The sequence below is a fragment of the Paramisgurnus dabryanus genome, chromosome 8 (genome assembly GCF_030506205.2).
Source record: "Paramisgurnus dabryanus chromosome 8, PD_genome_1.1, whole genome shotgun sequence".
In the NCBI taxonomy this organism is placed as follows: Eukaryota; Metazoa; Chordata; class Actinopteri; order Cypriniformes; family Cobitidae; genus Paramisgurnus; species Paramisgurnus dabryanus.
The window spans coordinates 26,671,029-26,688,842 of NC_133344.1; the positions used below are offsets into that span (position 1 = coordinate 26,671,029).

Here is a 17,814-nt window from a genome sequence, read left to right on the forward strand (position 1 = left end):
GAGGGGAACGGAGGTGGTCGCCGCAGGACGCCGACGGCGAGAGGCAGACTGAGGAGCCGGCGTGGTGGACCAAGGGCAGCTCTCTTCCGCCGGGGCGTGACCTAGGAGATCGCCTCAGTCTGCGCAGCGGAGCTGTACGACTCCCCTGGCTCGCCGAAGAGGCCGGTCTGTGAGACAGGAGCATTCAAGTTGTTCTCGTCTGCGTCCGTCATGTCAGCCAGACACAGCCAAAGGTGGCGATCTTGAACCACTGTGGTGGACATCGCACGACTGAAGGTCGCGGCCTCCCTCGTAAATCCTTGGTGAGCCTGCAGCAACGTTATTGCGTGCAGGGCCGAAGCCGCCTCTCCGGCATGCCTGATGGGCAGCGTCCGTAACCGGACGACTGTCTACAAACACGGGAGGGAAGGGTTGGGTGGTCCCTCCAGGAACGCATCCCGCTCCACTGAAGGGGTCCCCGCCCTTAGCGGCTCCGTTGGTGAGGGAGGTGAGGGGTGAAAGCTGAACGGCCGGACGGCCGCAATCACGTCAGCTCTTCGTGCCGTCGGGAAAGAAAGGCACAGGAGGAGAGGACCGAGAGGCCCGAACAGCTCCGAAGTACCAATCATGTGGGCGGGACGGTTCGGGCGGAGAGGGGTTAACCTTTCCAACTCTACCGTCTCCGCCGCTCGAGCGGGCACGGCCGCCATCTCCGGAACGACTCTGCCTCGGAGGAAAAATGGACACCCCTCTGATGCTGCAGAAGTGACGGGACCAGAAGGAGGTCCAATGGATTCGGCAGACATCGTAGAACACGACTCTGCAGTCTCCACCGGAGCCTCAACCGGCTGAGGATGAGAAGGCCGGTAGGTGGAGGACGCATCCTCCGTCCTACTCAGCGTAGTGACGCGAAGGGCGCCCTGCGAGCGCTTGACAGCCGCACCATGGCGGCGTCAGCACTGCAAAGGCGCGGACAGCGTTCCCGTAGAAACGACAGTCGTCTCCGCAATCCAAGAGGGTTATGCTCTCACAGAGAGAACAGAAACTCTCCACGAACGCAGCCCCGGAGTGCTCGATGCCTGAGCACGAAGACAGCGCTCGTGACCGTCACTGGAACCCTTATACTTCTCGCATCCAAGATCGCACGGCGAAAAGCTATCCTGAAAAGGACGCTGATCTCCGCATATACGAGAGAGTGGCTGCCTTTAAAAAGACACAGAGCTCTCACGTATCACTCTTTTAGGGAAATCACTCTTTAGGTGCTCAGCTGATGATGCGCACAGGGAAAGCAACGCACACACTAAACTCAAAACAAAAAAGATGCAGAGCCGTGGAATACTGCGAGCGTCCGCTGTGTTAGTACTGCTTGTCAATCAACTTCAGCAACCGTTCCCAGAAGAGCAGAGAGTAGCTTCTCAGTAGCAGATAAAGCCGGCTTTCGAAGCGAAAAAGCTAATTTCCCTATTTGCACCTGCTGCTTATATACGCACCTGGCGGGGCGGCGCCAGCATTATGCAAATATCTCAATGCCAAGTTCATTGGCGTTTTAGTAGTATACGAAGCAGATTGGTCTCTCTAAGCGAGTTCCCAATTCGTCGGTCACGACGTGACGTCGTAGTGACCGACTGAAAGGGAACTTACGTATCACTATTGTTACACCTAAAACTAAAGAGAAATTTGATGACAGAAACATTATGAGTGATATAAACTCTGATGTGTTAGTTTTACTAATTTCAAATTGCACACTTTTTCCTACTTAAATTGTATTTTTTGTAATTATTTGAGGTATTCAAGAAACCAACCTTAAGTTATTTATTTATTTTTGCAGATATAATGGTCCAGAGGAAACTACTAACATGGTCATTGTGGATATTAAGCTCTTATCAGGATTCACAGCTGACACATCATTGGTGGGTTTAAGTTTATAAAGTGATGAATCACAAACTTGTTTTTTGATGTCTAATGTCTCTGCATTTTCATAGTTAAGAACAGTAACACAATAACTTTATAGGTAAGTCTTGACAATAACTTTAATTACTTTAATAAATTTCCCTCACAGACGTTTGCACCATTTGTGGAGCGGGTGGATACTAAAGATGATCATGTCCTTGTATATTTAAAGGAGGTGAGAGAATGGCACATTCGTATTTTGTAATTATCAATATAATTCATCCATAAATGTTGTTATGTTAATGACTGAGAGTTTGTCTTCTTCTGTTGATCCTCCTGCAGGTTCCAAAAAATCTCCCTATGAAATATGAGCTACAATTAAAACAGATTCTTACAGTCAAGAACCTCAAGCCAGCTGTGATCAAAGTCTATGATTATTACCAAACAAGTAAGATTAGATACTAGTTTTGTATGTATTAAAATGTGATGAATTGCTCACTGACGTGCAACATTTAATTCATAAAGTTAAAGGTATAGCGGAAGATTTTCGTTTTCCGGGTGGATCACCACTGTTATTGGTCATCCCAGATGTCAATCATTCTGATTATATGTTGACGTATAACCGTCGTACGTGCTCGCCTCTACGTTCGCTTTCTGCACATGCGCACTTTCACGTGTATGTGTGTTGTGCTACGGTTTCAACCATTCATTGAAGGTCGCGTTCTCACTGTGTTTTTTTCAAAATGTCTGAGGGTCACAAGAGAAAAAGTGTCTACGAATTGTATGACAAGAAGAGAAAGGACTATAAAGAAAGAAACAAGACCAGAATGTTTATGGGAGACTATTTCACACGCTGGCGTAAGCTAAAATGACAGGTTGGGTTTCCCACGCGAAGTTTCTACTGGAAAGGTCCATTTTGCATGCTATTTGGAGAAATTCATTTAAAATCACTGCTAGTTAAAGTTGATGTAAGCTATGATTAGCGATGCTAGCCCTGGCACAAGTCACGAACTGCACAGACACGGTAAACATGCCGACAGAAACTTGTAAACAGAGCGAAGAGAAGAACTGAGCTCCTGCATGCTCTCTCTCTGTCTCGTGCACGCGTTTAACAGGCGTTACCCCTCGGAGAGTGTTGCGTGTGCATCGAGGGGCGGTTCTTTTAAATAATTCGGGAAAATCTTCCGCTATACCTTTAACCATACAAGTATTTATATATGATATTTGTTTATACTCTAAATTGCTGTGATACATTTTCTGTTTTCTTCAGGTGATCAGTCAGAGACCGAGTACTCCTTCCCATGTGAATAATGCAGCTCATTGCCCCCTTGGATGAATTTCAAGTTGAAACTAAAATGTTATTTTATGTGATCAGTTTGTTTGTTCTTTATTCTAAGCAAAAATAAAGTGTTACTGCATAAAAGTGTTAGTGTTTTGTTTGGTTTTTTTTGGTCCAGAATGTCTTACACAACCTTATCCCCATGGGCCCAAACTTCAATAAATCTCTGAAATCTGTTTTTGTCAACATCTCAATGTCTAAGACTATCTATAGAAATTAAATGCACTGAATGTTAGGTTACTTATTTTGCTCAAGACGATTACAGTTGTGGCTAGAAGGGATACAGTTATGGCCAAAATCACGTGAAATCTCAACAGATGTTTTCATCCTAATCCTAGCCCCAAACCTAACTCTAAACCCAACATCGCGCAAGATTTAGCCATAGCTGTATCACCTTTAGGCAGAACTGACAACTAATGCATAATTACAGCTAATTTTTTACAGTGAATGTTTGTAACCAAACCATTTTTGAGATCCATTGACTTTCATAGGGGGTAAAAATTATGCTTCTGTTTTCTGCTTGATTACAAAAATCAAGAAAGCATCTTTTGCAGCGATTTTTGTGTGAGCATATCAGTGAACACCCCTGACCACTCGGTGAGTTTCACGTCTTTGTAAACGAAAGTTTAATGCATTTTAGGAAGGATTGTTCCAGTGCACCATTAAACCCATTGTAGAGGTCTGAGCTGAAATACAAACACGCGAAAATTCTCAGGGCACCCGCAAATGTCGAAATTTCAGTCAAAACCATTCTATTTCACCATAAACAATCTGAAAACAGGGCTTTAAGTCTAAAATACCGAACTTGTCCTTTAAGCTAATCTTTCGTTTAGCATGACGCTCGTCGCGATTCTCTCAGACCAATCAGTGATCTTCAGTATTTTCACATCACGTTTTAGTATCAGCTCAGCTCGATTTGAACCCCAACCGATGTACTGAACCCAGTGGAAAGCTCCCAAAAGTAAGCTGACCCAACCCGTGTGGTACTATGCAATGGTTTTCATAAAAATAAGAACATTAAGCCCTCATCTAGCTAATCCAATGCTCTTAATGGTCATTGAACCATTAAGAGACCGCTAATGTTAACGTTACTAACACTGTTTCGGGTGCGCCTAGTGTTAAGCGTAATACACATGGCTCGGTTCCGACATCAGACTCAAGGTGGCTGACTAACTGGGTGACTGTCAAGCGGCATAGTCATATCCAACGCCCATCTAAAGTTCCTGTGGTAATTTCTAACAGATTTTCTCCACTCAGCAATACACCAGCTGAGATGTCTGTTAAAAGTGCCCTGGTTATTGGAGATTCTATTCTCAGGAACGTTACCATTGAGGCACCAGCCACCATAGTCGAATGTATACCGGGAGCCAGAGCATCTGACATTAGATCCAAGTCATTTAAAGCTGCTACAATAGAAGAGCTGTCTAAATTAGTAACATCATCCAAATCATCGTCCTGTATGTTTGACCCCGTCTCCACAAAATTAGGCTACTTAAAAGCGGACGGGCCCGTGCGTGGTACAGACGCGTTTTTGTTTACAAACTATTAAGTTTACAATACATTATACTGATGAAGAAGGTTATTAAACTTGTCATGCCATATATTATTAGAAAGGTTGAAGGGTTTAGATTTCATTTCTAAGTGCTGTTCCATGAAATAAATGCTCTAGCAAAATTAATAATTCATTTTATGCAACAAGGTCATATTTAAATTTGTTCATTCATAAAATGACTTTACGCTCTTATTATGAAACTGCGCCTCCCTCATAACTTTAGACGAGTTCACACTGCTGAAATCTCATTGCTAAGCACTCACAATTAGGGTTGCCACCTTTCTGAAATGGAAATAAGGAACGGAGGGTGGGTGGGGTTGCCCGGGTCCGGTGACATGCCCCCACAGAAGATCATTTAAAAAAAAAATAACCCCTGAAATGAATACTTCTGGTGAAAATAGTGGAAACTAATTAATAAATTTAGATAAATATATTTTATACAACTTCTTAGGCCCTAAATATTTAATGAATAGCAAAGTATGCCTAAGTATACAACACTGAACCACATAGATGTGAAATATAAAGGCTATCATGATCATTTTGCCAACAATGAACCATGGTTTTAATTTAAGTTTATAATACGCCCTCTTCAAAGACCCCACCCCTTTTTAAACCTTGAGCTATCTAACTCCATAATTATTTAATAAGAAACCCATCAGAAATGATTGACACATTATGAGACGGGAAGGAGCGGGACACAGGAACAGAGGGAGAGCACTGGAGAGATATATATGTAGATTGTTAGGCTAAATCTGTACTATCTCTTTTAATATAATCACTTTCTTATCAACTATATTTGAGTTTTAAAAATCCACATAATTACATACCATATGAGCCTCTGGAGACGACTGACGGACAATGAACCTTAACATTCCTCCATCCTGTGCCCGCAGCCTCTCGCTCCTCTTGTGATTATCTCCTCATGCGTGCTGCTTTATATCACACACTCCGCCATGACAAAAAAAAAAACGCGACGGCATATGGTACAATTGGCCTTGTATTCATTGTCCCTCATGCATTCCAGCCACGGGTAGTCATTTTCCCATTCAATTCTATATTTTTGTGCTCGTTTCTTTTTCGCCGGCTGCTCGGATGCAGTCATTTTTAAACTTCCCGCTGTTGTCACTTGTCGTCATCGTTGCTATGATACGTGACATCACAATGACTGAAACGACCAATGGGCATTCCCTGATGGGGCTGCAACGCTACGCAGATCATAGACAAACAGAGGGAGAAATTACCGCACCGTCAGGGTTTTCTTATACAAATGATGTGGTCTTCGTTCATGGCTGACATTATAAGCTATGTGTCTGTCATGTATTTGCACTGAATTAACTTTCATAAAATACGGAACAAACTGCGTTCCGTATCAGTTCAATACGGAACAAGAATTTTATGTGTCAAATACGGGACGATTCCGTATTATACGGAACGGTTGGCAACCCTACTCACAATATAACATCCATTCGCAGTTTTAGTCCACAAACGTATTACATATGAGAAATATTGATATTTCTTCGTTGTTTCCATGGGATTTTGCATAAAATAATCCTAAATCCATGTTGTTATTCAACAACTCCACACGCAGCGCGATTCTACTAGGGAAAAGGCATACGCGATCAGGTCAGTCAGAGTATTATGTTTAAAATGAGTCCACACACACACACATTATGATAAATATTTCACATACAGCTAATAAGTTTAGTGTTTTATTGATGTTTTTGTGTGTTATTTTCATGCACCTGTTATCTGCAGTAACTTAGTCTACTTTGTCATTCTGATGCACATTCGCTATTTGCAGACATTGTTGATGTACCTAACATTATGCAAGTACTCTGAATGTATATTGTGAGGACAAAAGCTTATTATTAGTAACAGATCGCTGTCTGTGTGCTTTTCTATCGCCCATCAGTGAATGAATGGTTACGCAATTTACTCGCGATAGAGATACGTCACCGCCATTAATATGAATGCTTCTTTTATCACTTCACAACAACTGCTGTGCTGAGTGCTTTAGTTTGTAAAACATGAGGTGTCCACAATGTAAATAGTTTTATTTATATTTTAAAAGCTTCATAATTACTATGTTCTGTGTAGTTTACGGTTACTAGTTTGGCAACCCTACTCACAATATAACATCCATTCGCAGTTTTAGTCCACAAACGTATTACATATGAGAAATATTGATATTTCTTCGTTGTTTCCATGGGATTTTGCATAAAATAATCCTAAATCCATGTTGTTATTCAACAACTCCACACGCAGCGCGATTCTACTAGGGAAAAGGCATACGCGATCAGGTCAGTCAGAGTATTATGTTTAAAATGAGTCCACACACACACACATTATGATAAATATTTCACATACAGCTAATAAGTTTAGTGTTTTATTGATGTTTTTGTGTGTTATTTTCATGCACCTGTTATCTGCAGTAACTTAGTCTACTTTGTCATTCTGATGCACATTCGCTATTTGCAGACATTGTTGATGTACCTAACATTATGCAAGTACTCTGAATGTATATTGTGAGGACAAAAGCTTATTATTAGTAACAGATCGCTGTCTGTGTGCTTTTCTATCGCCCATCAGTGAATGAATGGTTACGCAATTTACTCGCGATAGAGATACGTCACCGCCATTAATATGAATGCTTCTTTTATCACTTCACAACAACTGCTGTGCTGAGTGCTTTAGTTTGTAAAACATGAGGTGTCCACAATGTAAATAGTTTTATTTATATTTTAAAAGCTTCATAATTACTATGTTCTGTGTAGTTTACGGTTACTAGTTTATTTCAATATTTAAATTAAAACACATTTTTGTCAAATGTGTATACAATGTTTTTATGTAATAAATAAAGTTTTGTAGATACATACTCTAGGTAATAACCACATGTAAATAATTTATAAAGCTTTTTCTACTTTATTCTACATCATTATAGCAGGTGATGATTTGGAGCAGCCCAGTGGCCATTTTTTTAAATGTGCCATGGTGAAGATCAAAGCTTACAGTAACCTTATTTTTTATCATATCATCTTCAAATTTGAAACATAGATTGGTCAGACATGTGGTCTTAAGTCTATGTTGTATTTGGGTTGGTATGGCAAATTTAATATGACATTATTAATTAAATAAAAACACGTTTAATTTTAATAAAACATTTTCACCACACTTCAGTGTCTATAACATTTAGCTTTTTTTACATATCTGAATTCTGATAACTGAGAAGTAAAGACACAAGTGTCTGCTTTTTAGAGATATCAAAATTGTGTCTGTAGGTCAAAGGGTTTTGGAACTACAGCTTTTTTAGTGTGGGCATGTAAATTTCATGATTTGGCCTGAAAACGGCTGTCTGGATTAACAGGTTAAAGAGGTATTCCCTCTAGTGTCAGACCCAGTATTATATATCTTTAACTCATCACTAGAATAAGGATACGTTCCAACAGCTTTCAAACTAGCAGTTATTAGACCGCTCATTAAAAAAACACACCTTAATAACTTTATACCAATCTCAAATCTACCTTTTCTTTCTAAAATATTAGAAAAAGTAGTGGCAAGCCTGCTACGCACATTCTTAGTGAATAATAGTACATATGACAGTTCCAATCAGGATTCAGGCCCCACCATAGCACAGAGACAGCATTGCTTAGAGTTCCAAATGACCTCCTTTTAACATCCGATCGTGGTTAAATCTCAATCCTTATATAACTAGACCTTAGTGCAGCCTTTGACACAATAGATCACACAATCTTACTCAAGAGACTAGAAAACTATGTTGGCATCAGTGGTCAGGCGTTAGTCTGGTTTAGATCGTATCTAACCAATTGCTATCACTTTGTTTATGTAAATGAGGAAGAGTCATATCACTCCCCGGTTAAATACGGCATACTACAGGGATCAGTTTTAGGCCCTATCCTATTCTTGTTATATCTGTTACCTCTAGGAGACATTATCAGGAAACATAACAAAAGTTTTCACTGCTATGCGGATGATACACAGCTTTAAATCTCGTCACATTCTAGCGAAACACACCAGTTTGCTAAACTAACAGACTGCATTAGTGATATTAGTGACTGGATGGCACATTACTTTCTTATGCTAAACTCCATTAAGACAGAGATACTTATTATTACTTATTATACTTATTATTGCCATCTTTCATGGTTAAGTACTTAGGTGTGATGTTCGACAGCAATCTATCTTTCGACAGTCATATATCCAACGTCTTCCGCACAGCATTCTTCCATCATAGAAATATTTTAAAAATATGTCATATGCTGTTTGCATCAGATGCAGAAAAGCTTATCCACGCTTTTATGACCTCTAGAATAGACTATTGTGACTCGTTACTCGGGGGATGTCACGCAAATCACGTAAACAAGTTAAAGCTGGTTCAAAACGCAGGAGTGCTTACTCGCTCTAAAAAGTATGACCACATAAGTCCAATTCTGGCATCTTTACACTGGCTACCAGTTAAATATGAATATGCATACAATTTAAAATATTAATAATCACCAACAAAGCCTTAAATGGCCTAGCACCCTCGTATATTAAAGAATTACTATCAGAATACAATCCAATCCGTACATTGCGATAACCAAATTCTGGCCACTTAATTATCCCTGGAGTATCAAAAGTGTCTAAAGGTGGTAGATCATTTTCCTACTTAGCCCCTAAGCTCTGGAATGATGTACCAAATAATGATCGAGTATCAGACACAGTCGATCACTTTAAATCTAAACTTAAGACTTTCTTCTTCAACAAAGCATTCACATAAAATGTCTAGTAAATGTACTTATCTCACAATAAGTAGTTTGTATAGAACAAAGCATTTACATAACTCATCTGGGTAATATACTTATGCCGCAATAGTTAGCCTGTCTGGAACCGAGCTGATTTAAACCACAATACTGTATTACACCTGCATTACATGTGAATGGCCCTATCATCGGCTACTTACAGGATGTCAGTGTAGTTGCAAAGTTACAATTGCTCCACTTTTTAGACGAAGAATTTTGTACATCCAGCGGTTGTACTCCGCAATGTTTAGAAAGTAAACCTCCTTAAAATGTGCAGCACACAATCAAACATTTGGGCTGTACTGTTCTGAAACAGTGTTGTAAATAAAACCTTACCACTGGTTTCTTAATGTTTACTCTGCTGGAATGCCAACCAAAGTAGTTTTGCAACGAAACACAGCGTCTGCTCGACATGGCGGAAACAACACTACAGCGTGATTGAAAGTTACACCCTCTATCTTTGCGTATATATGAGGGCGGTGTTATGAAAATGTTCAAACCAGTATGACGTCTAACTGCATGGGCATGTTAAACGAGCCTTTTTAGGTGGGCGTGGATGAGGCTTCACGTTTTAAAAGAATATCTCTTTGCATTTGAAACTTAAATTTTTGCAACTTTACAGATCTTTTATGTGCACAGACATCATTTAACACTCTAAAAACAAAGGAAAACATGCAATCTGACAATTTGACCCCTTTAACAATTGTGAAAAGCGCTATATAAATAAAATTTAATTAAATTGAACATCTTAAATTATGTTTATTTGTGTGTTTTCTGAGGTGTACCGCAGGGGTGATTTTAGGATTTTCCATTTTAGAGAGTATAATACAGAAAAAATCTATTATATATATAATTTTTAATACAGTGTAAGGTTAGGTCTATATACAAAGAGTGGCAAAGCAGGAAATGAATGGGGTTGCCAGGGGATGACCAAAGCTACTTTAAGGGGGCCAAGAAAGAAAACGATCTGCAAAAAGCATCAAAAAGCATGAATGAATCTTATGACTGCTGATTACGTCATATTACCCTCATTAGATTAATATTCCTATAGGCTAGTGCACTGACTGCATGTAAACATAATGTAAGGCTGAATTTTAAACTTTTCTATTTCTCACATTTGATTTACTGTCTGTTAATGAAACAAAAGATCTCATGTTGGGGAGGTGCATGATCTCTGAAAGCCAATGTTGACATTTGAAATCACCTATATAAAACACACCCCTACCCCAATACAAACGTAAACACATTAGCCGTGATAATGCCAACAGACATATTTGCTGTTGTCCTAGCTTAGTTATGTTGTGTCTGGCCGTTCTAGTGTTCAGTGCTCTGTAGTGCCGGCCAGAGGGCAAAAGTCAAAGAAAGTGTTGGCTGGGTGTGTGGGGTTGACTGAGTAAAATCAGGTCAAATATCAAAATCAATGTGAAATTATTGAAAATAACACTTTGATGCTCATTATATCATAATTACATTTCAAGACTTAAGCCTGTTTTTTTTCACAGGCAGGGTCACATATAACAGTCAGGTCAGGTAAAGCTTTTGTCACAGTTTGATCTTAAATAGTTTAAGGTCAGTGCCACGCCACCACTGCTTTACTGATGCAGAATAGATGAAAAATTCTTCCCTTGGACACCTTTCCTACAACTCGACGTGGTGGACAGTCTGTAAATCATCTCTAAACCATGGAGCATGTGTTCCAGTTGACAAAAACACCTTTTTTCAGAAAGAGAAGTAAATATTAAAAATTAACTTAAATGTATAGTCTAAATCTAGGATATTTTATATGAATTTAGAATAAAAACACTGTTACTTTAAGCACACACACCCATTTACATTTACACGTTTTGCACAGGGCCAGATTATCCAATGGGCATTATGGGCACGTGCCCAGGGGCCCACGCGCAGTCAGGGCCCAAGCGACGGGAGAAAATAAAATGTAAAATCTAATTGTTAATTATTTAGATTAACAATTTAAGCGCAAATAATCCCTCGCTGAATCGAGCAGACTGTGGGTGGCAGTAGTCTTCATAGTTTAAGTTCGGAATGAGTGAGAAAAGCAGCAGTGCACAGTTGATTTATCAGACAATCCATTACTTTTCTTCATTTATCCTGAATATGTGAATGTCCTGTAAATGACGCGAATCAGTGCTGCTCTGACAGCCTGGTAAAGTAATCATTTGTATAAGAAATCATTTGTACTGCGTATGTGTCGAACGGAGCCGTCCGCGCTTGTCCGTGGTTTGGAAGCTGCGCGGGAACGCGCGCGCGACAAAGACAGACGGGGAAAGTTTGTCATATTTGCCCAGATTGCCCTTCCTCCTCTGCATCTGTGCGCAACAGTGAAACACACATCGCCAACAGACAGACAGGTAGGCAGGAGCTCTTCACACAGGTCGTATTCCAGCTGTGTTTTTCTTGACTTGTAGGGAAGTCAGTGGAGATCAAATGACATAACTACCAGTACCTCAGTTTTACAGCTAATTATCCAAAAGACAATTGTTGTCTTGCTAACATGACTCATAATACGTTTTCTAAAGTGTAGATAAGCCAATAGTAACAGGTTTGAGTTTAAACTTTAATACTTTTTGAATCAGTTTCAGTTTGCTTTATTTTTTACTTTGTCAATCTATCTGTAGTTTTTTCCCCACTTTTTTGCAGCATTTTTCCTGTGAAATTAACAATATAGCAGCAACCCTCCTTTTTTAGTTTAGTGTGAAGATGTGTTATTTTAACACCAAAAGAATTAAAAAGATTTACTACCATGTGCAAAATAAACAAACACATTATTAGTGAAACTGTACCCTCTCCTTGGCGCAGTCATTTATTCTAAATATATTTGAAACTAGTAGAACAGAAAACATGCACATTGTTGGCAGTATCATTTGCTGTCTTCTGTTCTTGTGATAAACACTTTGTGTGAACTGATTATTTTGTAGAAATCTGTAGAGTGAACAGTTGGGTGTGTGTGAAGGAATTCAAATAAGGAAGTTGTGTCAATATATTTAATCTTTTGTTTAAAAAAGAATTAGGCCTAAGAGAAGTGCCTTTTTTCACTTGAGCATCTGCCTCCTGTGCAGGTCCCAAATCCCAATGTTTCCAAGGTCTTGGCTTCTAATCATCCGACTACCTGCCCGCTAGATCCCATACCCACCCATCTCCTCCAGGCCATCTCTCCGTCTGTTATCCCTGCTCTCACTCACATTATCAATTCATCCCTTTCCACTGGCACCTTACCTGTAGCATTTAAAGAGGCTCGGATAATCCCGTTGTTGAAGAAACCCACTCTCAATCCTGCTATGCTAGAGAACTACAGACCCGTTTCTCTTCTTCCCTTCATTTCCAAGACTCTTGAACGCATTGTGTTCAACCAGCTCTCCACTTTCTTCACACAAAATAACCTCCTGGATAGCAATCAGTCTGGATTCAAAAGTGGTCACTCCACTGAGACTGCGCTGCTCTCAGTCATTGAGGCCCTAAGGCAGGCAAGGGCAGCCTCCAAATCATCTGTGCTGATCTTACTGGATCTATCTGCAGCTTTTGACACGGTCAATCACCGCATCCTCCTGTCGACTCTCATGTCTATGGGTGTAACTGACACAGCGCTTCTATGGTTCAAGTCGTACCTCTCAGATAGGTCATTTCGGGTATCCTGGGGCCTCATTTATCAAGCGTGCGTACGAACAGAAGTGTGCGTAAAGTGTGCGTAGGAACAGTTTTACGCAAAGTGTGGAATTTATCAAATTGTACTTATACGTAGAAATGTGTGTAAATATACGCACACCTCGGAGTATGCGTACGCAGAGCATCTAGTGGTAGAATAGCGATACTACACAGGACCGTCCATCCCCAGTGGTAAAAGAACACTTTGTCTATTTATTATCCACCCAGCTGTTAAAAATGATTACTGTTAATAAAGTAACTGCAAATCAGTATTGAAGTTAATTAATGAAATAAGTGTCTAACCCTATATAAGAAAGCTCCGTCAAATGCTTAAAACAGTGGCTTATCTTGCATTATTGGAAGACTTGGCAAATCATCCATTCCACCGGGAGCGCGTTTTCAGAGATCGCGCCGATGATGCTGGTTATGCGGCTGTCCAAGGAAAGTCCTGTCATTGTCTGTCCTCCTACAGATTTCACGTCGGTGTGCTGTGACGTGTTTTTTTTTTTTTTTTTTTTTTGGCTGATAATTTAATGTTAAACCACTTTTTTATTTTTAGAAGTGTTCTCATACCCAACCAGTGTTGGGGAAGTTACTTTAAAAAAGTAGTGTTTGCTCGTTACTCGTTACTTTTTAAAAAAGTAAACCATTACTTTACTTAGTTACCGCCTTTGGAAAGTAACTTTTTACGTTACTCTTTACTTTTACGTTACTTTTATGTTGCCTGTATTTTGAAAATATTTTGGAAACACACACAAACACACGAACACAAACACACATACACCCTGTTACTCAGGCGTTTGATCTTGACATTGTTTTAACACTGTACATGTAACTTAAAATATTTAATTGTGTACAAGAAAACAGCTGTTATTAATGAATTATTAGTAGCATGTTGTAGTGTCTCTGGAGATTGTGCTCATTGTTAAATAGCTTTGTGGCTATACTGCACTGGAGCGGCAGTTTAAAATATATAACCCAGAATTCAGCGAACGTCAAGAACAAGAAAAAAACAATAAGGCCAAGACGCGGGATTTAAATTACGTTACACGGACCATGTATAAATTTCAATGTTTCTGGACAGAAATACCAACTTTGTCTGCTATTAATAAGCTGGCTGCCCCCGCGGTGCTGAAGACGCGTGATGGCACATCTACGTGCAATCTATTGGAAAGTGGAGGAGTCATTAGTTGGGTTAGTAAAATAACGAAATTACAGCTTTTAAATAGAAGAAGAAAAGTTTTTTTTGTAAAGAGATATATTTTTTTAAGTTTAAAAGTGCAGAACTCTTCTCAAAGGGAAGAAAGCTATACTTTTCCCCTTACGTGCAACCTATCGGAAAGCCCAGATGAGTTAGTTGGGTTAGTAAAATAATGAAATTATAGATTTAAGTACAAAATAGTATTTATATAAAGAGAAATATTGAAATAAAAAGTGCAGAACTCTTCTTAAGTGGAAGTAATAAAGTAAAATAACGAATAATAATTATATAATAACGAATAATAGTTTCCAATAGGTTGCGTGCTGCCACCAGTACTCCGTCCGAGCGCCTCTACAGCACCACGGCCAGCACTCCAATGCGCAGCTTATTAATACCAAACAAAGTGAATAAGTTGGTATTTCTGTGCAGAAACATTGAAATTTAAACATGGTCTGTGTAACATTATGTAAATTCCGCGTCTCTGTCTGATTGTTGTTTCCGTTTTCTTGTTCTTGACGTTCGCTGATTTCTGGGTTTATATTTTAAACTGCCGCTTCAGTGCAGTATAGCCACAGAGCTATTTAACAAGCACGATCTTCCGAGACACTATGCTAAGATACAATTAATACAAAACGAAATTCACTTCAAAGGGAGTGGGTAGACATGATTTTTACCACTTTATTAAGTTTGTTTTCGTAGAAACCTTTCTCTAAAGTGAATTTCGTTTTGTATTAATTGTATCTTAATTTCAATCAATGTTTTATCAACCAATTGCTTGAATTTAATAAATAAGAAATAAATAAAAGAAAACGATTTAGTTTTATATTTATGTTTAAAAAAATTATTTCATTTAAACATAAATATGAAGCTGAATCGTTTTCTTTAATTTATTTCTTATTTATTAAAATCAGGCAATTGGTTGATAAAACATTGATTAAAATTAAGATGCCTCCATCCCTCAAAAGTTAGCGTCAGCTGCTTCTTGCTTGCCATGATTTCTTTGCAGACTGATACGAGCCTCTGTCATGTGTGTGGACCTTGTGACTATTGCGCAAACGCGCAGATGCCAGTGTCGCTGTCAAATCTAACCAAAAGTAACGTTGTGCTGAATTGGAAAATGAACTACGTTACGTTACCAAATTTTCAGTAGTAACGCGTTACACTACTTTTTTCTCAAAAAAGTAGTTACGTTACTGTAACGCGTTACTTTGTAACGTGTTACACACAACACTGTACCCAACGGAATTAAACTCACTGGTAACATGTTCCCATGCAGATTTGTTTTCTTTTGTTAGTCATTCCTCCCGTACTAAGTGAACCAAACAGATGTGTTATTAACCTCATCCACCAGTAACTCAATTTCTGTGTCTGTAAAGTTCCTATTTTACGCTCTCTTTGTCATTATTGCGATGAGGGAAAAAGCACAACCACGTGACTTATAACGGGAGGTGTTGTCACCATATATGGTTCATTAGAGGCGTTTCGGAATGCAAATGACCATGAACGTGCACGAGCATGGTGCTTAAGAACAAGTGGGATTTATCATCAAGGATTACTTACTGATGTGCGTACGAACCCCGTGCGCATGTTTGATAAATCCCGATTTTTTTTTGTACTTAGGCACATTCTAAATTTCATTCGTAGGTACAAATATAGAACATTTTCTACGCAATGTTGATAAATGAGGCCCCTGGAGAGGTGACGTCTCCGAACCCCAACGTCTTGATACCGGGGTCCCTCAAGGCTCTGTGCTTGGACCGCTGCTCTTTTCGATATACATGACATCCCTGGGCTCTGTCATTCGGAAACATGGCTTTTCCTACCACTGCTATGCAGACGACATTCAACTCCACTTGTCGTTCCACCCTGATGATCCTACGGTTTCTGCCCGCATCTCGGCATGCCTGAGGGACATCTCACTCTGGATGAAGGATCACCATCTCCAGCTTAACCTTGCGAAGACAGAACTGCTTGTCATATCATCTGAACCAAAGATTCAGCACAACTTTTCCATTCAGCTAGGTTCCTCAACCATCACGCCTTCCAAGACGGCCAAAAACCTGGGAGTGGTCATTGATGATCGGCTTAGCTTCACGGAGCATGTTGCCAGCACCGCTCGCTCTTGTAGATTCATCCTCTACAATATTAGGAAAATTAGACCTTTCCTAGATGAGCATGCTACGCAGGTCCTGGTCCAAGCTCTTGTCCTGTCCAGGCTGGACTACTGCAATGCGCTACTGGCAAGACTTCCAGCCTGCACGACCAAACCCCTACAGATGATTCAGAACGCAGCGGCAAGAGTGGTCTTCAATGAGCCAAAGAGGGCGCACGTCACTCCTCTCTTTGTCAAGTTACACTGGCTTCCTATAGCAGCCCGCATCAAAATTAAGGCTCTGCTCCTGGCCTTTAAAACCACCACTGGGTCAGCACCCCCTTACCTTCGCTTGCTTATAGAGCCTTATGTACCCTCTCGATCACTGTGCTCTGCCACCGAGCGACGACTTGTGGTACCATCTCAAAAAGGGAAGAAAACACTAACGCGTACCTTCTCAGGAACTGTCCCACAACTATGGAATGATCTGCCGGTCGTGACACGATCAGCTGACACTGTAGCTGTCTTTAAGACTCGGCTAAAAACCCATCTCTTACACCATTACCTAACTTCCTAATTACAGATTTACTATATTTATTTAGTTACCCTTCTCTTTATCTCATTCTCTATTTACCTTCCTCTTTATCTAAAAAAAAAAATACTAACATACCCTTGGCTATGTATATTGTGTTGGACTTGATGAGACTATTTCCAGTGCACTTATGTATTGCTGTTCTTATGTTGCCATAATTGCTTCTATTGTTTACCTCACTTGTAAGTCGCTTTGGACAAAAGCGTCTGCTAAATGACTTAATGTAAATGTCTCTGTGCAGGTCCCTGCTTGCAACAAAAATATCTACATGTATACTATTGATATGGTCCTACAGGTAGTGATCACTGGCTGTAATGTGTCAGTGTAAATCCTGTAAAAGTAGAGGTGTTTCTAACAAAAACAACCATATTATATATATATATATATATATATATATATATATATATATATATATATATATATATATATATATATATATATATATATATATATATATTAGTTTGATTGTGTGCGTGGGGGGCCTACAAGAAATTGTGCCCAGGGGCCTCCGAATTCTTAATCCGGGCCTGGTTTTGCAGATGCTTTTATCCAAAGTGACTTGCTTTATTTTGTATGTGTGTCCCCTGATGATATTTGCTAGTAATGTAATGCTCTACCAATTGAGCTATGGGAAAATGTTTAAATTAAATAACTCACTGTCAAGCCAGACAACAGGAGCCTTTTCTCTGAAAGATGCTTCACTAACAACA

At 39.7% G+C, this 17,814-nt stretch overlaps 1 protein-coding gene across 2 annotated transcripts in view; it reads left to right on the top strand.

Moving 5' to 3' along the window:
* Positions 1–17,814, top strand: part of LOC135771154 (alpha-2-macroglobulin-like) — a 68,254-nt gene that overhangs the window by 25,388 nt on the left and 25,052 nt on the right. Inside the window, exons 31-34 of one of the 2 annotated variants that reach the window (XM_065281265.2) lie at positions 1,808–1,889; positions 2,039–2,104; positions 2,212–2,317; positions 3,140–3,295. In XM_065281265.2, the coding sequence (XP_065137337.1) occupies positions 1,808–1,889; positions 2,039–2,104; positions 2,212–2,317; positions 3,140–3,180 (295 nt within the window). In that variant the 3' untranslated portion in view covers positions 3,181–3,295. Of the gene's footprint in view, positions 1–1,807; positions 1,890–2,038; positions 2,105–2,211; positions 2,318–3,139; positions 3,296–17,814 lie in introns of those variants that run through there. The other variant, XM_065281262.2, reaches the window with a different exon arrangement.